This window comes from Gossypium arboreum, chromosome 13, assembly GCF_025698485.1.
Source record: "Gossypium arboreum isolate Shixiya-1 chromosome 13, ASM2569848v2, whole genome shotgun sequence".
In the NCBI taxonomy this organism is placed as follows: Eukaryota; Viridiplantae; Streptophyta; class Magnoliopsida; order Malvales; family Malvaceae; genus Gossypium; species Gossypium arboreum.
This window is the reverse complement of record NC_069082.1, coordinates 29,803,961-29,828,610: the sequence shown is the minus strand read 5'-3', so window position 1 is coordinate 29,828,610 and position 24,650 is coordinate 29,803,961. Positions and strand designations below refer to the sequence as shown.

The 24,650-nt window shown below is 31.4% G+C and overlaps 1 protein-coding gene across 1 annotated transcript; it reads right to left on the bottom strand.

Annotated features, from left to right (window-relative positions):
• Nucleotides 1–519: 519 nt before the first annotated feature.
• On the bottom strand, nucleotides 520–6,329 carry LOC108464334 (probable methyltransferase PMT5). The gene is given in 10 exon segments (XM_053024589.1): nucleotides 520–842; nucleotides 1,254–1,459; nucleotides 1,809–1,941; nucleotides 2,453–2,784; nucleotides 2,913–3,063; nucleotides 3,248–3,473; nucleotides 3,922–4,162; nucleotides 4,376–4,511; nucleotides 4,684–5,644; nucleotides 5,925–6,329. Coding segments are annotated over 8 exon segments (1,968 nt in total). The 5' UTR covers nucleotides 5,283–5,644; nucleotides 5,925–6,329; the 3' UTR covers nucleotides 520–842; nucleotides 1,254–1,309.
• Between the last annotated feature and the right edge of the window lie 18,321 nt (nucleotides 6,330–24,650).

Genomic DNA, 24,650 nt, shown 5'->3' with positions numbered 1-24,650 from the left:
ACTCAGAGCTGGACCTATAATTAAATCTAATAAAATGATTTAATTTAGCCAAATCTGATTTCCACTCAACCCAATCAACCATAAAGAGTCGATTCGGACCTACACAACATCAAACTCAGAATAAAAAATGACCTGAACAAATATCAAAAAGGACCTCAAACCAAAATGACAAACTGAGAAACCCAACAGGCAAACGTGAATGACCCAAACATAATATCAAACTAACTCAAAATAACTCAAGTCCGTAACAATCCAAACCTAAAGTGACCTGAACCTAAAATAATCCGAACATGAAATAGTCTTAACTTGAAATGATCCAAGATTTTTAAAATCCAAATTGACCCAATCCAAAACTAACGAGACCTGGGCATATTGACAGCTCTGGCTCGAGCATATCCATGAGAGTTTTCGTCATTTGCTTGATCTGATTTAGACCTAACCAAAATCTTACCAGCACACTAACAAACACAGAAGAAACGAATGTAAAGTAAAAAGAAAAAAACCCATTAGAAAGAAAGATTGTTTGATCTATTTGTAATTATCACATTTCATGGCCATTGCACAGCAATGAATTTTGATGGTTCAATACAAGGAGGAGTTCAATATCAAATAATAAAGAAATCAACAAACTCAAAAATAAGACCAAGTGGGAAAAAATGTGGATGAATGAATTGCTACAAATACCTTGACGAAGAAAACGAAAAGGCAGCTACTTTAGCAGCAAACCTCGTTTCTAATCTATTCTACAATCCTCCACCATGCTCCTTCTCAAGTCATTAATATCGAACCTGTCGAAACTCTGGAGCATATCCAACATTGTGATGCCACCGATAGTTCATCCTCTGCCACAATAGCTGCATCATCAGTTCTAGAACATAATACCTAACTATAATCTTTTGAAAAATGATATGTGCCGATGCCTAGGTTTTATAGGAGGTTTCGATTTTCTTTCAATAGTGTAATATGTATAACACCATTGGACCAGTCGAATGCTTATAAGCTTGGTGCATGATATGATACCATCAAAAACTTGAAAGGTTTTGTACCCATAAAATCCGGTTAGCGTAAACCTAATTATTAAAACATACCACTTACTCTGTGATCTGGAAACCAAAGCCAACATAGTTCCAGTGTCATGAGATATCAATTAATAAGAGGATCATTAATATGTTTGACATTTTACGCTGACTATGTATGCATGCATGCATGTGTGAGTGAGAAAGGGTTTTGCGGTGGATTAATTAGAGGATTACCAGATCAAGAAAAGTTTACAGATCTGCGGTCTTGAGACCTTTTGGCGCTAAAGCAATCATTTCTTCACAAAAGGTCTCTGACAAACAAGTAGGCGCTCGTCACTACCATTCTGAAGGTCGATCACCCTTGCATCCCATCGTATTTGTGTAGCATGTGCACGTGCCAACTCTATAACTCCTAATTTATCAGAGAGCACAACCCAGCCCTGCAAAAAACACAAGCTAAGATTATGAATTTCAATAACTTCTAGTATACCGTTGCTCAAGAAGCTAAAAACTATTTCAGAAACCATTAATTAATACAACAAATTATAGGCTAGGACAATTGAAATGGTAATTTAGGGCATTGATTAAAATATCAAATTCTTTTTAGACAGGGCTTATTGAGGAGGATTAGGGTATTGAGCATAAAATACAAACATAACAAAATCAAGTCTTCAAACAATATAACAAACAGTTGAGAGGTGTCGGAGGAAAGTCACGCAGAAAAATAGAAAGAGGAAAGAACGGGACACTGCACGGAATTTCAAGCACAAACCCAGAGAATTTGAGTACCTCAGGACGAAGAATTCGATCCATCTCTATAAATAACTCCATCAAGCCACACCTCTCTGAAGTGAGATGTGAGAGGAGCCCATTTGCATGAAGCAAATCATACGTTCGAGGATATGTTGGGAAGGGTTCACACCTGCACAGCACCAGATACATGAGATAAAAATTCCCTTTCAGCATTCAAAGGAATGACATATCTGCACGCCTTAAAGAGCAAACTTAATAGCAAAAAAAAAAAAAAACTTTTGAAGGAGCTCAAAGAGAACCGCACATTCAAATTCCGAATGTAAATTTTACTATTAGCAATCTAATACACTTCCCAACTTAATTTGAGCAACTAAGCCAAATAATAGTTCAACAACTGAAGGTTTCAGTAGATATAGAAAGTTTATAGGCAACAATGATATTCAATTTTAACAAAGAATCTGAACTAAAGCAAACTATTTTAGTTTTTAACAGAATTTGGGATCCAAAAATTTTAACATTATCTTAATCAGGTAACACAAAAAGAAAAATCACTCCTAAAAGGTAAAAGTTTGTGAAGATATATAGCCATAACCAAACAAAGATGTTAAAACTTACAATCCAAAACCAGAACATAGCTATCAACTTAAACAAATGCTTTGATGAAGTTGTAAAAAACTGACCAGTCGTGCAAAACACCAAGAAAACCCCGGTCAAGAATGAGAGGAAGCGTATTGTGTGCCCTAACAGGCACAACATTCATCACCCACACCGATTTCCTTTCCTCCAGAAATGCAGCATTCAAACCCCCATAATGAGCATTCATGTCCATCACATTGCGTACCATATTAAATGGTGGCAAAGGATCTTCATCTCCTGGCCTCTTGGGATGGTCAGAGAAAATTAATGGTGTAAGCAAAGACCAATAGTTTTTTAAAGCTAATTTCCAAACTTGCAAGTCTTCAAAGAAATCCTCTGGACTAACTCCTGCACAAGATTAACCTACATCAATATCCTAGCCAACTAAACCATCTACTATATCAATATCCTATGTATTACATATTGCAGCACAATGGAATCTTTGTTTTTTCAAAAAGCATGAGCAGGAAGAAAAAATGAGCAGGAAAAATACTTTCCATGAACTTCAAGCTCCGCTGAGCTCAAATCTGAGCTAGAGGACCTGTTCTGAATAGGAATCCAGCGTTTGCTGGAAGTTCCAGTAATACATGGTACCAAGGCCTGATAATAGGGTGCATCATATCCTTCTTTGCAAAGAGGTACATCGTTCTTCTTGCTATATTCAAGAAAATGAAAGTTCAAAAAACATCAGAGGTGGTTTGACTGTTATAAGTTAAGAGAACCAGATACAACTAATTCAAAGTTAAAGGGTAAGATAACCTAAAAACAAAGCCTGTTCCATAAATCAGTTGATCTAAGAGTTACCAACAGAAGAGTGAAAAATATCAGTGTATACTCACTTAGAAGAATAGCAATGAGCATCAGCTGTTTTCTGCCAGATGAAAGTATCATCCTGCTGAGCAATAAGACTCCAACAAATTTTTTCAGTATATTGTTCCAGTGGTGTTAACATGTTTCTTTTCTTCATACTTGTTGAACTTCCTTGTGGCTTACTTGTTGGTGAGGTTAAAACAAAATAACCTCCAGGCTTGAGTAACCGATCTATCTCTATAAGGAAAATCCCCTCTGTTTTATAATGCCATAGTTAGAAAGCAAAGCTTACGTAATTTTACAATAGGGAAAATACTTGCCTATTTATTAAATACTGATACATATATAATGGATTAAGAGCATACATATATCTAAGGTTAACACTTCAGATAACTCAAGCTACATGCATTAACTTTCTCTTTTTCCTTTTTGGCCCTAAATAGTCTTTTTCATCAAAGAACAGCAGTTGAAGTTTCAGTTGTCAAATACATTTTTTGGCTAGCGGTGTTATTAAGCTTAACAGAAAGCATTATTTACAATGCACCAAACAACTCTATACTGAAACATTAAATTTAGATTATCACTAAAAATATAAGGAATGAAATAGTGGTATAGCTACATTTTCCCAAATAATTTGGAAAGTAAGACAGAAGAGTATCAATAAATAACAGAAAGCAAGCCTATTATTAAACTCTGAAAGTACCTTTCTTGTCCCAAACAATACCGCACTGAGCACAATGAACCATGTCAAATGATAATGATGGATATGGCAGTTGCCTTGATATGAAGTTTCCAATCATTGCGGGAAGACCTCTCTCAAGAGCTAGCTGAACTTGGCTTCCCGTTGCCTCATATGCGGCAATACAAAGAGTCATTAACTTCAGTGAAACTAAATGAGCTCCAAAACTTCCAAATCCACAACCAATATCAAGTACAGTGCGTACCTGCAATCAAAGTAGGAGATTAAATACCATATAGCGCAGATAGTTTTACCTCCTCTTGAAGACCATACAATATCTTCTCATATTTTTAAACAGAACTAGCTAAAATATTTGGGAAAAAAGATATTCCTAAAATACCAACTTTTCAAAGCTCAAGGTATCCCAAAATGCAAAAAGCTGTAAGAATATCATGATAAAGTGAAATAAAAGACTTACTCCGGCTTGAAACAATTCAGAGTCGCTTCCCAGTCCCAACATCTCTGCAATCTGACGAGAATAATCTTTGACACCATCAAAGATTAAGCCATCTTCAGGGTGGAAAGCAATTTGATTCTCTTCTAGCAACATGATTCTAGACAATTTTTTAAATAATTATGAAGATAAATTAAAACTGTTATTGATCACATAAAGAACATAAGCTGCTACCAGACACTGATTAATTCTACAAGGTAAAGTTTGTACTAAAGGAGATAAGCCTCACACTTGCTACTTTCACAAAGCATCTAAAAGCATTTAATACATACCTTTTTGTCACGCCTCCAGACGAAAGGAATTGGTCTTTTGTTATCTTGATATTTCCACTCCATATCACATCCCTACCAGCAGGCCAACGGAGTGGAATCTTATAATCTTTTGGAGGGCGAACTAAACACCAGCTTCCTTGCCTTGGCACTTCACAACGTCGATCAAACTCCTCTCCATCTTTAAACCCTGATATCAAATTTGCAGTTACATTATAACAAGGTACATAATTTTCTCTTTCTTTGCAACAAAGGCCAAGCTCCCTTTGCCGACTAGATCCTGACAAGATAGTTCTCAACTCAAAATAATCAACTGCTGCTTGCTCCTTTAGCCTTCTATAGTTTGTAAAGATCTCAGGTACGGGAGTGGAAGTTACAGAGTCAAATGAATTTGAAGACGATGATCCAAAGACTGCAATCAGCGCAAGCACACTGACAAAGCATAATAACAACCAACTGACAGGCGGTCTAGGACCGAAAATAACAGATAGTTTATTGAGCAAGGGGCTTCTCATGTCCAAAACTTTAAACTTTAAAGATTGGAAAGCCACTAAACAATCAACCCCTTTAGCGCTTAAGTCTCCAAGAACTGTGAAAAGCATAACCTATCATTACATACAAACTTCTATATATGTCACCGCGAATCTGGATAAGCCCAACAAGCATTGAAACCACCTACTCTACACTCCTCCCAGCACCGATCTTTCCCCAACCATCACAATCAACAGATACAAAACAATTAGAACAAAATCCAAAGTTCACTATAAATCCACCATAACCAGTATATATAAAAAAACCACAAAAATAAAACTGAATTTCAATTCCTTATTATGGATCAACAATTCCACCTATATAACTAAATCACACAACACTGATCCAAACCAAACCGAAATAGAGCCGACGGGAACTCAATTTTGAGTAATGTCAATTCCTCAGTCTCCAGCAAGTGACAAATCGCACCAAGCTGCAAGTGATCCACTAAAATCAAAACTCAAAATAAAGAAATTATAATTCTTTTAACGATGAATTTTGGTAAGATGAAAATGATATCGAATCTAACAACAGAATTTTCTATTCTTGGCCAAAAAAAAGGAAATGCAAAAACTTTCCGTTTTTAGAACCCGTAAAACGGAAGTCAGATCTCAAAATGGAAACAATACAGATCAAGATCATTAAACACCAATCGAAGTAAATCGAAAACTGAAAAAAAAAAAAAAGCAATTAGGGTTTACGTGGGAGCTTACTTGTGGAGAGATTCAAAATTCCGAAAATTGACAAATGGTGAAGAGAGTGATTGAGCGAAAGAGAGAAGTGTTCTTTAATGAGAAAAAAAAAACAATTTTTTTAATTGTTAATAAAATAATAGATCTGAAGGCAAAAAGACAAACAGAGAGAGCAGAAATGATTTAGTAACATGAAGATGATTTATTTTAATTAGGATTTATTATGTTTGCCGACTTTTATTTATTAATTTATTTATTAAATGGTGGGCTTGTTTGGTTATTTTTAAAATATACGCTACCCTGGTGAAAGAGGAAAAGCTAAGAATGACAGGTGGTGTTGATGCTGTTACTGATAGGGCGGCTCCTGATGTTTTATTCGGTGGGTTCAACTGAAAATAACGATTCTGATTTAGCCGTCAAAAAATTGGGAGTTAAACGAGGTTACTTTAAGGTTAACGCGATTTTTCATTTAAGGAGGATTTAAAATCAGTCTAATTCTAGTTGTAGTCCCTCTACTAAAATGAAAGATTTAATCCTTTAGTTAATTTTTGATGTAATTTAGAGTGTGCTTTATAAACTGAAATTTTTAAGTGCTAAGTTTTTCTAATTTCTGAATTTATATTAGAAATTTTTTGGTTAATTAGTAAATATAAGTATCGAATATAATTAAGTTGTTTGAAAAAGTAAATATTAATTTTAAAAATTATTTATTTTTAATTTTAGTATTATTAATATAATATTTTATATTATTTGCAATTGTTTTGGATGAAAGATAAATATGGTAATTTGAATATATCATTTTAAAAATGATAATTTATTTCAAAATTTTAAAAAATAAAATCGACTTAATATTGTCTACCTTATCATAAGTAGCTAGTTACCTATCTTATTCAACACTTTTTGTTGAAAAGTTTAGGATAAATCTCAAAATTATATATGAACTATAGTTTAATGTGTATTATATACATGAATTTTGATTTTGTGCAATTTTATACATGAAATTTTTATTTGATTTAATTCTTGTAAATTATTAATAAATATAATTTTATATTTATATATTGCATACATAAATAAATATATTTATCCAATATAAAAATAAATTAATTTATTTATTTCTCTAAATGTATATGATTAAATCAAAATTAAAATTTTAAGTATAAATTTTAAACTATAATTAGAGTTTCACATGTATAATAACTGTTTGACAAGAATAAATAATTTGATAGACAATGAAAGTGAATTAAAAATATAAATCCAAGGCCGGAGATATTGGTTTTGGTGTAGCTTAATCACGAATTAAATTTAGAACACACAGACACAACATTTAGTTGGTGAAGTTTTGGTTTGTTTTGTTGGGAATAATTTTGGTGTTGAATAATGCATTAATTTTTACGTGACTTTATAAAAAAAAAGACAACAAAAACAAATAAATCAGGATTTATTCATATAATTACTTTTAAAGAATATCCTATTATAATTCAATATTCTGATTTTACAGAGAATATTGTCATATTTGAATGCTTGCCCACACACGGCGTTATGCAAAATATAAGACTAACCCAGCAATGGATGAAAGCTTTTTTTTTTTCTTTTTGATTATGTAAATGGAAGGATTGCGTCAGAATCCAGGGTTGCATTAGCACAATATGAGCTGTGCCCACTGCCTTGCCTCCATCGAGGAAAACATGAATTCACCTCATCCAGGGGAATTTCAGACCAACAACCATCAAATTAGTCTGGGGATCCAATCATATGTGGTAAATGTCAACTGTATAAATTCCCTGTAAATGTATCAATTGTCTAGGGGCTCAAAACTCAAGTTCTCTCCTTTATGCGCCCCATCTTCTGTCAGTAAAAAAAAAGAAAAACTGAGGATGATTCCAGTCTTTTAACACTTCTTTGACTAACCTATTAATTGGATGAAGTTAATCCGGATCATATTCATTTTCGAATTATTTATTTAAATTATTTTAAAATTAAATTATTTTAAGTTTGGTCTTTCGAGATTTGAGTCTTTTTGAGAATGTGTTGTTTTTTTTTTGGCTTAAATCATATTTTAGTTAAGAATATTAATTTTTCTATAATCAATTTAAATTAGATTAAATTTAGACTCGAATTAATCGAATCAAGTTTATTCAATAAACTACAAATAAACTAACAAATTTGATACAAATCGATCAACTCAAATTCAAACTTAACATAATTCTAAATTGACTCAAACCCGAAACAATACAAACCCCAAATACACCAAACTCAAAATCAATCTAGAAATAACTCAAAAAACATTAAAATAAAAGTTAACCAAATTGAAATTTCAACCATCCATGTAATTGGTAAAGTGTATTGAAAAACAAAGGAGGCCCATGATGTGATTAGGTGTGGCAATTACTCCACCCTAAAATGGGGGAGAGAGAACCATCCATTCATCATTGCAGTAATTGGAACTTTGATCACCAAAAGGAAAAACCTAAATTGCAAGGGATTGAATGTTGTATTAGAACTCTCCAATTATAGCCGCTTAAATTGATTGAGTCATGATTGTTATTAAAATTTTAAATTATGTTTATATTTTTTTCTCGTAGATTATATTATTTTTGTGTTATATTATAATTTAATTATTATTTTGTTATATTATTTTTTATCGGTAGTCAATAGGTGAAAGTATCATGGATGTCTCCGAATTAGGAGTTAGATTATGTTTTATTCTCTCCACTAAATAAAAATAAATAAATTTGTCCCTTTACATTAGATTAAAGCAAATTGATCATTTCTATTAAAATTTTCATCTATTTATACTATTAAAAATAGCGTGGATAACAAAATAATTAGATAGTGATACTTGACATACTACATATATCTAACTGTAAGAAAATATAATATTGTATGTAGTATTAATATGTCAGTAAAAATAATAATGTAATACAATGTAGTAATAGTAGCACAATAGAATACCTGTAATCGGACAGAGTTGAAAATTAGAAGAAGAATTTTGTTGAGGCCTGTATGAACAGTTTCCTTAAGACAAATTTGATCTCTCCTCGATGCTTTGAGTAACGTTAGACGTCTGTCTCCCATGATACAACAACAAACGATCACAGTAGTAGCACAACAACAATGATAAATCAAACACAATCTTGCCTTTCTCTATCGCCAGGAGGAATGAATTTAGAAGAAATCTTTTATATTGATGGTTTTTTTTTTTATGATGCGTTTTAAAACTCTCCTATCTTGGCTTTATATAGACAAGAGGAAATGAATGAAGAGGTTTAGACCGATTCATGAAGAGTCTTGTTGAAAAGTTAATAAATATTACTGAACAGACAATGAAAAGATGCAATATTAAACTAAAAACAGTGAATCTATTCACCAAAAGATACAATTGTTCAAAAGATACAACTGTTCATCAAGAGACAAAACTATTGTTTAGTTTGAGCATTAATTTATCATTCATCTCTCAAAAATTTTGAGCATATTGTATAGAATATAAATTTATAATTTATTATTCAAACCTTCAATTTTATCAATAAAATAATATGCCTCAAAGTTCCAAAATATCAATTATTTTCCAACAATCCCCTGCATGAATGAAATTGATGGACCAACGAGACTCAAAGAAGTGATAGATTCTACGTTTGATATTTGCACAGGAGAGGTAGGCATCAACCCTTGAACTTTCCCTTGTGAAAGTATATTTACTTTACTAGTTGACTAGTAGACGCGATGTCCTTGAACTATTATACCGTTTGTGTAAACGATGATATACCTCACACAAATACCTCTCTGACAAGATTTTAGTTATCATGGGTATGTTCGTATGGTCGTGAACATCCTCCTGGTTTTGCAAGAGCTTAGAGAACTATGCCCCAATAGTCTCCTTGAAGCACCCATACTTCACTCTCATATAAGTGACTTATGTTGCTTGTTTCACCGAAACACACAATGGTCATTAAAAGCATTGCTTAACCTTTTTTACATTTTAATCATTATTTTCATCATAGGAATGGACTTCGGATAAGAACCCTTACAGTGACCTTACAAGGCTTATGCAAGTAGGTTGTCCCATTGAACCTAGATCTTGGGATCTCTAATCAACTAGGTTGGATTTTTCCTTCACATAGCGTCTTAAATATTCATGGGCTTTAGTCTCATTCCTTTCGATGTTTTATCAACTTGATCTCGATTTAACCATTTGATTAACGGATCCGCAATGTTATCTTTTGATCTTACAAAATCAATAAAGATAACTCCAATTGAGATCAGTTGTCTAACAATATTGTGTCGACGACGCAGTGTCTCGACTTACCATTATACATTATGTTCTGTGATCTACCAATTGTTGCTTGGCTATCACAATATATGCATATTGTGGGCACAAGCTTTGGCCATTTATGAATACCCTCTAAAAAGTTTCGTAGCCATTCTGCTTCTTCTCCAGATTTGTCTAGAGCTACAAACTTAGATTCCATTGTAGATCTGGTTATAATCGTTTACCTTGAGGATTTCTATGACACAGCTCCTTCTCTCAATGTAAAAATATAACTATTTATGTCTTTGGTATCTTGAATATTAGATATCCAACTGGCATCGGAGAATCCTTCTAACACTGCAAGATCTTTGAAATAATGTAATTCGTAGTTTCGAGTATATCTGAGATATCTTAGTACTTTGACAATTGTTTTCTAATGATTCTCCGCTAGATTGCTTGTGAATTTGCTTAAACTACTTACAGTGAAAGCAATATCAAGTCTAGTGCAACTTATAAGGTACATTAGACTGTCTATGACTCTTGCATACTCCATTTGGTCAACACTTTCACCTTTGTTTTTGGACAGATATTGACTTATATCTATTGGAGTCCTGGCTACACCAAAATTATCCTTACCAAATTTCTCAAGGATCTTGTTTATGTAGTGTGATTGAGTCAATACGAGACCTTCAAATGACCTTTTAATTTGGATGCCCAAAATCATGTCAGCAAGTCTCATATCTTTCATGTCAAATCTTGAATTTAATAAGTTTTTGGTACGTTTTACCATTTCATTGTTACTTCCAACAATGGGTATGTCATCAACATATAAACATAGAATTACATATCCATCAACAGTGGTTTTGACATATACATATTTGTCACACTCATTAATTTTAAATCCATTTAATATCATGGCACTGTCAAACTTATTATGCCACTACTTTGGTGCTTGCTTAAGTCCATACAAAGACTTCACCAATTTATAAACTTTTCTTTCTTGCCCTAAAGCTACATGACCATCAAGTTGTTCCATGTAAATCTCCTAATCAAAATCTCCATTTAAAGCTCTTTTAACATCCATTTGATAAACTTCTAGTTTCCACAAAGCGGCAATAGCAAGTATCATTCTTATAGAAGTTATTTTTGATACAGGAGAAAATATATCAAAGTAGTCAAGGTTTCCTTTTATCTATAACCTTTTATAACCAATGTTGCCTTGTACTTATCAATTATTCTATCTGCTTTCACTTTTCGTTTGAAAATCCATTTAGAATTTAGTGGTTTAATTCCTTGAGGTAGATCCATTAATTCCCACGTATGATTTTTCATGATAGAACTAATTTCACTCTTGAAAGCATCTTTCAAAAAATGCTTTCATATGAGCATATAACATCATTATAAGTTTGAGGTTTAGTCTCTAGCATATAGGTTAGACAACCCGATCCAAACGACTTTTCCACCTTTGCACTTTTACTTCTTATTGGTTTAACCTCGACTTCAACCTCTTGTTGAAAGTCTTGACTATCAATAGTCTTTGAAGTTCATTTTGTTGAACCTGACAAACTTTCTTAGTCTTACAAGAGAATATATTTTTAAAGAATGAGGCATTTTTAGAATCCAATGTCGTATTCTTGTGAATTTTAGGATTCTTTGATTCATGCACAAGAAATCGATATGCATTGTTGTAACGTACATAACCAATGATGTAACACCTCTAACCCTGTCCCATTACCTGAACAGGGTTGCAGGGTATTACTAGACATCTCAGTACATTTGCACTTAAAACAAGAATAAACGAAATTCTATACATCTAAACATAGATTTAATGGGCCCACAGTACTTATTATACACAATTAAAATAAACCGGGGTTCGATTGGAAGCTTAGTAAATTTTTCGTACAATTTCAAATTTTCCTCTTTGAAAACAGTACCACATGCCCGTGTGGCTAAATTAACATACCCGTGTGGCTTGGGACACGTCCGTGTCCTCAGCCAGTGTGCAATGCTGACTTTTTAACACGGTCAAAACACACGTCCGTATGGCTTACCCGTGTACTAAACTGACTTTAAGGGATGGCCGTGGCAACCATGGCACACGCCCGTGGACTAAATTGGTTGTAACCATTTAGGTACAGGGGATACAAGGCTCAACAACATGCCCATGCGCAAGCCGTGTGTCTCACACGGTCTGGTCACACGCCTGTGTACCAGGCCGTGTGGATGACCAGACCGTGTGGACTCAACAATGAGCCTTTCACACTTTACTATCCAACCCTGCAAATTTCAATCCACAACCAATACAAATACCAATACTAAACCAATCCAAACGCATTTTATATACTATCCAATACTTAACTTTAAACACTTATCATGTATCATTATCAATTATAGTTTTACTTATTTCATTATTACAATCACAATCCAATCTAACACACTTAAGACATCTTAGGTACATGCCTTTATCAACAATTAACATGCTTTACCTTATTGAGTTCGGGATCGGCCTGGGATGCTGATTCAACGATTTGACTTTAACTTAACCTGCGCACGGAAACAAACCGTACGCTAAGTATGAACTCAGTGGTATTTCTATAATCCGAACATTTAAAACATAACATACACTTATTGTCCTATAATAATCATAAATATTCATTTATTCATTTCATAAGTAATTTCTTTACAACTTATTCAACCTTCATCATCTAATAACTTGATTAGCTTTTTCATTTAATTCTCAACAATAACATTCTCCATTCATATGCCTTACTCATGTTTCTATTCACTATTCAATATCAGTAAACATATTTCAAAATCGATTAATTTATCAGTTTCTTTCAATAACATTTAGTCAATTGATAACAATTAGTTATCTAGTAACGATTATTCATTCAGTAGCAATCATTTACTTAGTAACAATCAATTATTCGATGGCAGTCAGTATTTTTCAATATCAATCATTTAATAATTATTATTCAGTATCAGTCAATCATTTATTCAGTAACAGTCAAATATTCGGTAGCAGTCAATTTTTCAGTACCTTTATTTGTCCCTATTAACATGACTCGGACCTGGACGAATACACGAATCCAACCCATACACCGGGAATAGTATACAGTGTTTCATCGGCCGATGCCGGAATACACCATAGGGTAACAGTAATAGTAGCAAGAATAATCACGATCAGTCAGAGTACCTCTTCTGAACTAATCCTAATAATCCACAAGAGTTGACACATATAGTGTCTCATCGACACATAGTCGGAATATCCCTGAACACTTCCAATCCTATGACATGTCAATTCTATCAGATAAGCCCGACACTGTTAATAGGGTATTCAGTAAACTTTCAAATTTTCAATTTCATTCATAATTTAATTTCAATTCAATTTAATTCATTTTTCCATATCAATCTACATGCAATTCAGTTGCAATACAATATACATTTTGATTCATTTCAATAATCATAAAACACAATAATGCTTACCTTAATTACTTACCATAACATTCAATCAAATATAATAATTAACAATTAAATTTTACCTTTTAATGCATCACCCTATACATTAAATAATAAATTCAACAATTAAATATTAAGTTCGGATTATAGAAACACAAACCGTGATTTCTGAGTTAACCCTCGTTGACCTCGTCTTTCCTTTCTTAACCGAGGATTTTTTGGCACCTCGTTAGCAATTAAATCTTCAAACCTCAAAATCTCATTTTTTTTCTTTTTCTTTCTTTCCTTTCTTTTTCCTTCTTTCCTTCCCTTGTTTCATCCCTGCTCTCTATTCTTTCTCCCTTTCTTTTCTTTTCTTTTGTTTCTTTATTCTTTTATTTCATTTACTTTATATGTATATAATATAATAACAATAATAAATATCTATTTAATAATCAATACATTATTTACTTATACTTACACATGTAACATATCATCATCATACATTTGTCATGTTTTAATTTATTTATTACATAAAAATCTTATAATATAATTATTTAATTAATAAATATCTTTTATAATTAAATACATATATTACAAATGTATGTATTTTTATTTATACACTTGTATCAAATCATATCCACACATTTGTCTTTATTTAATTTATTCATCATATAATATCAATTTAATAATAATAAATACATTAATATTTACTTAAATAATAAGCAAATACATACATGTATTACAATTGTATGTATAATATTTATTACACTTGTATTTTATTTTTGCCACACACTTGGCATTCACTTTGGCTTATTTACTTATTTAGTCCCTTCAATTTTCTTTATTCTATAATTAAACTTTCACACTATATTCAATTTAATCCTTTTATCTAATTATCATTAATTTAAGCTAATTCACTTAATTAAACTTTAATTAACCACTCACTTAACTTCGTAAATATTAATAATAAATATTTATGAATCCATTTTTCAAAAATGAAGATCCGAAAATATAATTTTCCGATAACTGTAAAGTTCGGGTCATTACAATTCTCTCATCCTTAATAAATTTCGTCCTCGAAATTTACCTGAAAGAGAGGTGGGGGTTCAGTGATCTCACAGTTTCTTTCGGTTCCCGTGTAGCTGCCTCAATATTATGACTTCACTTCTCAAGCTAGTATCTCGAACAGTTCTTCTTCTTTATACAATGAATCAGTTCAAATTTCAATATCCCTTGCCAAGTAACATGTGGAAGATCTGATCTATGTCTTTTGAAGACCAAATCCTGAAAATCTCATAAATTTTTTTGTAATTTCAGAAGTAAAATCAGTCAATTCATTACCAGTCCAACTCTTTCTATAATCTCAGATACCCAAACAGAATGAGATCTCAATTTCACTTTTTCAATCAAATCTCAAGATTTTCTTCCAACATGCAACTTAAGAAATACCTTATCACTAGCAGAATACTTGATATACATAATTTCCATCTGTCAAAAGCTGCTTTCAATCTGTTTCAATCTCTTCCACTCTTATTTAGTTTCACGAATCAAAACAACTCCACATATTCCTTTTCTTGCTACATTCAATCAAATACTATGCAGTTTTACATTCACAATCATACGAAGCTTCATACAATGCTGAAAATTATTATTGTGTATCCAGAACTTCTTGTATTCATTCTAGCATCAGAATATAAACCATGTATTTCTATCAGAAATAATAGAAACTATCATACCATAAATTTTACAATCTCAGAAACTCATATTTCAGACAATTTTTAAGTAAGAAACTTATTCATGTTTAAATAAAATATGCAAGCTTCGCCATACCTTCAACGATTATTTAAATATCATCTTTTCTTTTTCGCAGATAGACATAATTCCAATTCAAACTCATAGAAATTCTATCCCATTTTCATTCTGATATCATCACTGGCTGTAACAGTTTTGAATTCTTCAGTACAACTTCTGTTTCTAAATAGTAGACAATCATCAAATTCAATCTAAAATTTTAATCAAAAGTCATCTGTATACTATACACATTTAATCGGTAACTCGTTATCACATTCCTGAGCTTTGCAGATCTGCTGTAGAGAAATTAGTTTAACTTTTATCTTAACTAAAATTGAACCATCATCAAGTGATAACAGCTGAGGGTTCATAACACATAACACAAAGCAAAACTTTCAATTCTGAGTATACATAACTCCATTTGCTTTTCTTTAATGATAATCAATTATCAAATCATGATCTTTCTAATGCAAGGACAATAAGTACCACTTCCAAATCATGTATCAAATAATTCTTCCCATGTGATTCTAACTTTTTATAGCATAAACCATTAGTTCTCTTTCTTGTATCAAAACACTGCTATCCCTGGAAATTACAAGTTTCTTCATCGGATTTCAGACTAAACCAGAACTAGTGCTTCAATTTGCTGAGCTCTCAACTAATCAAAACCTTGCTGACATTTATCAAATCATTCCAATGCTATATCTTTCTATAATAATCATATCATCCAAAAATCCCTTTTTCAAATTTCTGGTAATAACCGACTAGTTTCAGAAAACTTCGATTTCAAATACACTTTTCAACATCATTTCAAGCACAAGATCTATAGCAAATTCAACTTCCTTAACCAAAAATAATTCAAGTAAACATATCAAAGTTTTCACATACTATTGCCATTGACTTAAATTTTAACTTAAATACTTTAATATCCAATACATAAGCAAAGTAAGTACTATAACCCCTTTTCAGCGCATTTCTGTGTTAACATTATTAATATCACAAAGAAAAATCATTCAATCTTCTCTGATTCAGGACAAAACATTTCATTATCTTGACTTTGCAATATAATATACTTTTGCTTATAATTTACCATAGCATCATGCAGAATTAACCATTCCATTTTCAAGATCACATCAAATAGTAATTACATCAAATCGATAGAAAACAGTAGTATCATTATTAAACAGTTCATATAGATCTTATTAGCCCATAAATATTGATTCGGAAAATTTAATGCTTCAACCCATATTTAGTAAACTCATCAGGTAAATCTTTAGTGGATACCAGACTCATGCAGTCATACGAATAGATCAACCAAGATCAATTTAAAATAATCATATCAGTGTCGATAAAGAAAAAAAGTACCTGTAATAACATCCAGTAGAGATAAATCTCCTTATATACAATTAACATATGCCCTGGCTGATGTTTATTCTCTAGATTTTACAGTGAAGTCCTTTGTCATACTTCGACTTTCACTCGTATTTCTGAGATTACAGGGTGACCTACCTTTGATAACTGCGTTATTCGGTCTTGAACTCTGAATAATATCTTTTTCAACTTCTCCAAGTAATCACTAAGATAATGATCAAAAGAAACATATCCAACACATATTCCACTATTTATTCTACGTTCTTCAACTTTATATCTTCATTTAAACCATCTTTAACAATTTGTACCATACATTCTCTGTCGAAATACATCCTCTAATATATTTATTCAATCAGACAAATTCCCTTCAGATACAGTTACAATCATATAACTCTATTTAAGCTTCAGGAATTCTTTACATCTTTGATCAAGAAATCTCTGACTGTTATATATTTCTTTCAGAACTCATTTCGAAAAATTTCCAAATAACCCTTTCTTAATTGCAACATAAATCAATATTTTCCACCACTGGTAAGCTGAATCTTTTAACAGAAATATCATTCTTTTCTAACATCTAATCAATGAACAGAACAATTCATTGACAGTCCTGATAAAATTCTCTAACCAGATTTCAGTTCTTTCAAGATCATTTTCAGCTGAAATTCTCAACTCTTCCACACTATATTTACGAAGTATTAACAATAGATAACTTACCCGTTCAGACAGGCTCTGTACCTTAAAGTACTTCGGGAACCGATTGAGAAACAGGAGGGGTAGATATTGTAACAGACAGAGTTCATTTCTGCTCACTAAAGAGCATCAGTTACAGTTCTAAATAATTATGTATCATTTATTTCTCTATTATTATCAGTCAACATTCAGTAATTAATTACTCATTGAATTAATACTCAATATTACCAATTCAGTTTCCATCTATTTCACGAAACTATTCGTTTCCAGTATACATTTCATAATCAATACCATCGATATATGCATTTAAAATTTTTAACTATAAAACAGTAACAAACAAATATATCAGCATCCAATCCCAACTCAATTTCGACTTAATTATGGCATATAACTCTAGACTCCTTTCTGTATTCGACTTGATCCTAAAATCGGCTAAACTCGGTTAGCTCTGATACCACTAAATGTAACACCCCTAACCCAGTCCCGTTACCGAAACAGGATTACAAGGTATTACCAGACATTTTAGTACATTTGTACTTAAAACAAGAATAAACAAAATTCTATACATCTAAACATAGATTTAATGGGCCCACGGTATTTATTATACACAATTAAAATAAACCGGGGCTCGATCGGAAGCTTAGTAAATTTTTTGTACAATTTCAAATTTTCCTCTTTGAAAACAGTACCATACGCCCGTGTGGCTAAATTAACATGCCCGTGTGGCTTGGGACACGCCCGTGTCCTCAGTCCGTGTGTAACACTGACTTTTTAACACGGTTACAACACATGTTCGTGTGGCCTACCCGTGTACTAAACTGACTTTAAGGTACGGCCGTAGCAACCATAGCACACGCCCGTGGACTAACTTGGTTGTAACCATTTAGGTGCAGGGGACACACGGCTCAACAACATGTCCATGCGCAAGCCGTGTGTCTCACACGGTCTGGTCACACACCCGCATACCAGGCCGTGTGGACTCAATAATGAGTATTTCACACTTTACTATCCAACCCTGCAAATTTCAATCCATAACCAATACAAACACCAGTACTAAACCAATCCAAACGCATTTTATATACTATCTAATACTTAACTTTAAACACTTATCATGTATCATTATCAATTATCAATTTACTTATTTCATTATTACAATCACAATCCAATCTAACACACTTAAGATATCCTAGGTACATGCCTTTATCAACAATTAACATGCTTTACCTTATTGAGTTCAGGATTGGCCTGGGATGCTAATTTAACGATCTGACTTTAACTTAACTTGCGCACGGAAACAAACCGTACGCTGAGTATGAACACAGTGGTATTTCTATAATCCGAACATTTAAAACATAACATACACTTATTGTCCTATAATAATCATAAATATTCATTTATTCATTTCATAAGTAATTTCTTTACAACTTATTCAACCTTCATCATCTAATAACTTGATTAGCTTTTTCATTTAAATTCTCAACAATAATATTCTCCATTCATATGTCTTACTCATGTTTCTGTTCACTATTCAATATCAGTAAACATATTTCAAAATTTATTAATTTATCAGTTTCTTTCAGTAACATTTAGTCAATTGATAACAATTAGTTATCCAGTAACGATTATTCGTTCAGTAGCAATCCTTTACTTAGTAGCAATCAATTATTCGATTACAGTCAGAATTTTCAATATCAATCATTTAATAATTATTATTCTGTATCAGTCAATCATTTATTCAGTAACAGTCAAATATTCGGTAGCAGTCAATTTTTCAGTACCTTTATTTGTCCCTATTAACATGACTCGGACCTAGACGGATACATGGATCCAACCTACACACCGGGGATAGTATACAGTGTTTCATCGGCCGAAGCCGAAATACACCATAGGGTAACATAACAGTAGCAGTAACAGTCACAGTCAGGTACAGAGTACCTCTTCGGAACGAATCCGGAACAGTCACAGTAGTCAACACATATAGTGTCTCATCGACACACAGTCGGAATATCCCTAAACACTTCCAGTCCTATGGTATGCCAATTATATCCGACAAACCCGACACTGTTAATAGGGTATTCAGTAAACTTTCAAATTTTCAATTTCATTCGTAATTTAATTTCAATTCAATTTAATACATTTTTCCATATCAATCTACATGCAATTCAGTTGCAATACAATATACATTTTGATTCATTTCAATAATCATAAAACACAATAATGCTTACCTTAATTACTTACCATAACATTCAATCAAAATATAATAATTAACAATTAAATTTTACCTTTTAATGCATCACCCTATACATTAAATAATAAATTCAACAATTAAATATTAAGTTCGGATTATAGAAACACAAACCGTGATTTTCGAGTTAACCCTCGTTGACCTCGTCTTTTCCTTTCTTAACCGAGGATTTTCCGACACCTCGTTAGCAATTAAATCTTCAAACCTCAAAATCTCAATTTTTCCTTTTTCTTTCTTTCCTTTCTTTTTCCTTCTTTCCTTCCCTTGTTTCGTCCCTGCTCTCTATTCTTTCTCCTTTTCTTTTTCTTTTCTTTTGTTTCTTTATTCTTTTATTTCATTTACTTTATATGTATATAATATAATAACAATAATAAATATCTATTTAATAATCAATACATTTATTTACTTATACTTACACATGTAACATATCATCATCATACATTTGTCATGTTTTAATTTATTTATTACATAAAAATCTTATAATATAATTATTTAATTAATAAATATCTTTTATAATTAAATACATATATTGCAAATATATGTATTTTTATTTATACACTTGTATCAAATCATATCCACACATTTGTCTTTATTTAATTTATTCATCATATAATATCAATTTAATAATAATAAATACATTAATATTTACTTAAATAATAAGCAAATACATACATCCATTACAATTGTATGTATAATATTTATTACACTTGTATTTTATTTTTGCCACACACTTGGCATTCACTTTGGCTTATTTACATATTTAGTCCCTTCAATTTTCTTTATTCTATAATTAAACTTTCACACTATATTCAATTTAATCCTTTTATCCAATTATCCTTAATTTAAGCTAATTCACTTAATTAAACTTTAATTAACCACTCACTTAACTTCGTAAATATTTATAATAAATATTTACGAATCTATTTTTCAGAAATGAAGACCCGAAAATACACTTTTCTAATAACCGTAAAGTTCGGGTCATTGCAAATGAAATTACAATCCACTATTTTAGGACCTATTTTCATTTGCTTTGGTAAAGGAATCATTACCTTTGCAAGACACCCCCACACTTTCAAGTAGTTGTAGGAAGGTTTCCAACCCTTCTATAACTTATATGATGCCTTATTCTTTTTCTTGCGGGCACCTTATTTAAAAGGTAATTCGTTGATAAAACAACTTCCCCCCACATGTTTTCTGACGATCCAAAACTTTCTAGCATTGCATTCATCATTTCCTTTAGGGTTCGATTTTTTCGCTCTGCTACTTTTTTAGATTGAGGAGAGTATGGTGGTGTCATTTCATGAATAATACTATGTTGTGCACAAAATTTACCAAATAATTCAATATATTCACCACTACGGTCACTTCTCACCCTCTTAATTTTTTTATTAAGTCAGGTTTCAACTTCTTGCTTATAGTGAACAAATTTCTCTATAGCTTCATATTTTTTTTAAGCAAATATATATTGTAATATTTTGTGCTATCATTAATAAAGGTAATAAAATATTTATTCCCTCCTTTAGTTTGAATAAACTTTAAGTCACAAAATATCACTATGTATTAGATCAAGTGGTTCAATATTTCTTTCAAATGAAGACCTTGTTAGTTTTGCCTCAACACACGTTTTACACTTATGATTATAATTAATGTGAAATGAAAGAATGTACTATCAGTTAATTAATTTATATAAAGTATCAAAATTAACATGTCCGAGCCGACCATACTATAATTAAATGACTCAAACATATAAATAGAAGAAGAAACATCATTTTTATTCATAGTATTAGCTTTTACAAAGATAGCATTGAGTTTCCACATATCATTTAATACATATCCCCTTCCCACAAATATTTCCCATTTTGACAAAACTAACTTTTGGGATTTAAATATCATCCTAAAGCCATGCATACTTTGGAGGGTCCCAGAGACAAGATTCTTGCGTATGTCAGGCACATACAACACATTTTGAAGTTTCAACTATTTGCCAGAAGTCATCTTCAAAATTATAGTGCATTTCCCCTTGATCTTGAAAGTTGCAGTGTTGCCCATAGAGAGCTTCTCCCCTTTCTCACAAGGAACCAACTTAACAAAAGAGTCCTTGTTACAAAAAATATGACACGCGGCACCAATATTAAGCCACCATTCTCTTGGATTTGAATAAACCAAGTTGACTTCAGAAATCACAGCATAGAGGTCAAGATTAGATACTTCCTTAGAAATATTTTCCACAGTGTTGGTCTCATTTGTTCTGACCCTCTTTGGAAGCCTACAATTGGATGACTTGTGTCCTATCTTATTGCAATTAAAACTTTTTCCTTGGAATTTTGGCTTCTTGAAGACATCACCTTTTGGTTCTAGTTTAGACCCAGTATGGGAATGTTTTCTTTTCTCGGAGTCCTTTTTTACTTCCACTATATTTGCCTTGAAAATGTTAAGACCGGTTGCTTTGTTTAGTTTTTTAGTTGTACCTTGATTTTCTTCTTCAATTCAAAGTCTGACAATCAGATCTTCCACTGTCATTTTCTTTCTCTTATGCTTAAGATAGTTCTAGAAGTCATTCCAAGTAGGGGGAAGGTTTTCAATAATGGTTACCACCTGAAAAGATTCACTTATAACCATTCCTTCTGCGAGAATACCATAAATGATCAGTTGGAATTCCTGCACCTGATTTACAACAACTTTAGAATCAATCATTACAAAGTTTAAGAACTTGGCAACCAAAAATTTCTTAGCACCAGCATCTTCAATTTTGTATTTATGGTCTAACAATTCCCATAATTCCTTAACCATTTTCTTGATATTGTACACTTCACAAAGTTCATCAGATAAACTATTCAAAATGTAGTTACGACATAGGAAATCAGAGTTGTTTCATGCTTCGACAATATTGAAAGCGTAATAGAATCTTCCTCATCCTCTCTAAAAATAGAAGGATCATCCTTCAGAAATTTTGTCATATTCAACATGGTCAAATAGAACAACATTTTCTATTGCCATGCTTTAAAATTCTCTCTGGTAAATTTCGTAGGCTTTTCGTTGTGACTCATAGTCACAAGTAATGTTTGGTTCGCAACTTGAGCCTGAGCAGCGACAATCGCCTTAGCCTTTGAATTGGATGAGTTTTTTTTTAACGTATGAGACATTTTTCTATAATCTAAATGAAGAACCAGAATCTGTAAATAAACTAAAATTCGAAACAGAAGTATAAACCAACCTAAATAAGTTACAATGGTAATCAGTATTCCTTAGATTAAAACTACTACAAATCATTTGTATTAACATTGTAAGAAAATATAATATCGTATGTAGTATTAATATGTGAGTAATAATAATAATGCAATACAATGTAGTAGCAGTAACACAACAGAATACCTGTAATTAGACAGAGTTGAAAATTAGAAGAAGAATTTTGTTGAGGCTTGTATGAACAGTTTCTTTAAGACATATTCGACCTCTCCTCGATGCTTTGAGTAATGTTGGACGCCTGTCTCCCAAGACACAACAACAAATTATCACAGTAGTAACACAATAATAATGATAAATCGAACACAATATTGTCTTTCTCTATCACCAGGAGGAATAAATTTAGAAGGAATTTTCGATATTGATGGTTTTTTTTTTTTTGTGATGTGTTTTGGAAGTCTTTTATCTTGGCTTTATATAGATGAGATGAAATGAATGAAGAGATTTAGACCGATTCATGAAGAGCTCTATTGAAAATTTAATAGATATAAGTGAACAGGCACAATGAATGAAAAGATGCAATATTAAAACAAAAGCAATGAGTTTGTTCACCAAGAGATACAATTATTCAAAAGATACAACTGTTCATCAAGAGACAGAACTATTGTTTAATTTGAGAATTAATTTATCATTCATCACTCAACAATTTTGAGCATATTATATAGAATATAAATCCATAATTTATTATTCAAACCTTCAATTTTATCAATAAAATAATACACCTCAAAGTTTCAAAATATCCATTATTTTCCAATAATGCTAACGTACAAAAATTAGTTTTTAATAGCAAAAATTGATAAAATTTTTAATAGAAGGACCAATTTGCTATTTGACCTAATGTATAAAGACTAATTTGTCCATTTTTGAGTAGAAGGGGCAAAATGCAATCGACTTCTAGCATAAGGACCTCTATGGTACTTTTTTCGTAGCCAATACTATAAAGGTAATGTATAATAATATAAAGGTAACTTATTGTTTTTCTTACTGAATTTAATATGTATTGGTATTGATCTATTTTGGTGTACCACTTTCAAATTTTAAAATAAAACAAAACAAAATGATAGTTGTTTTTATTGAAGAAATGGGAGACCATGTAATGACTCCATTGATTTATCGATAAAATCCTCTATTTATAGAGGTAAGGATAGACAATTACATCTAAAATACAACAAGGAAAATAATAATTTAAAACAATTCAAAATTAGGATAAAAATAATAACTTTATTTGAATATTTCAAAGGAAAATTACATGTATAATTTAGAAATCAAATTGTGAATTAAGCCTAAAATATTTAACAATCAAAGATAAAAATTTGTATTAAAATTAGAGTGAACAAAACTTGATTTGATTAAAAAATGAAAAAATTGAATTACAAATTAATTGAATCGAGTTATTCAAGTCAACTTGAATAAATAATTTTAATTTCGAGTTCGAGTCAAATGAATAATTTTAGAAACTAAATAAGTTAATTAATTATTCAAGTTTAATATTTTCTAGAGTATCTTGTTTATTATTATTATTATTATTATTTTGCTTTGAAAAGTTTTCAAATATCATGTGTTGTAATATAAAATTAATTATATTGTAATAAAATTTTAATTTGACATGTTTAATTTTTAACTCGAACAATTTCATTCGATTAAAAAAATTTAACAAAATTAAAATGATAAAATAAAACTTGTTTACTCAGTCTGATCAAATGCTCATCCTAATTAAAAT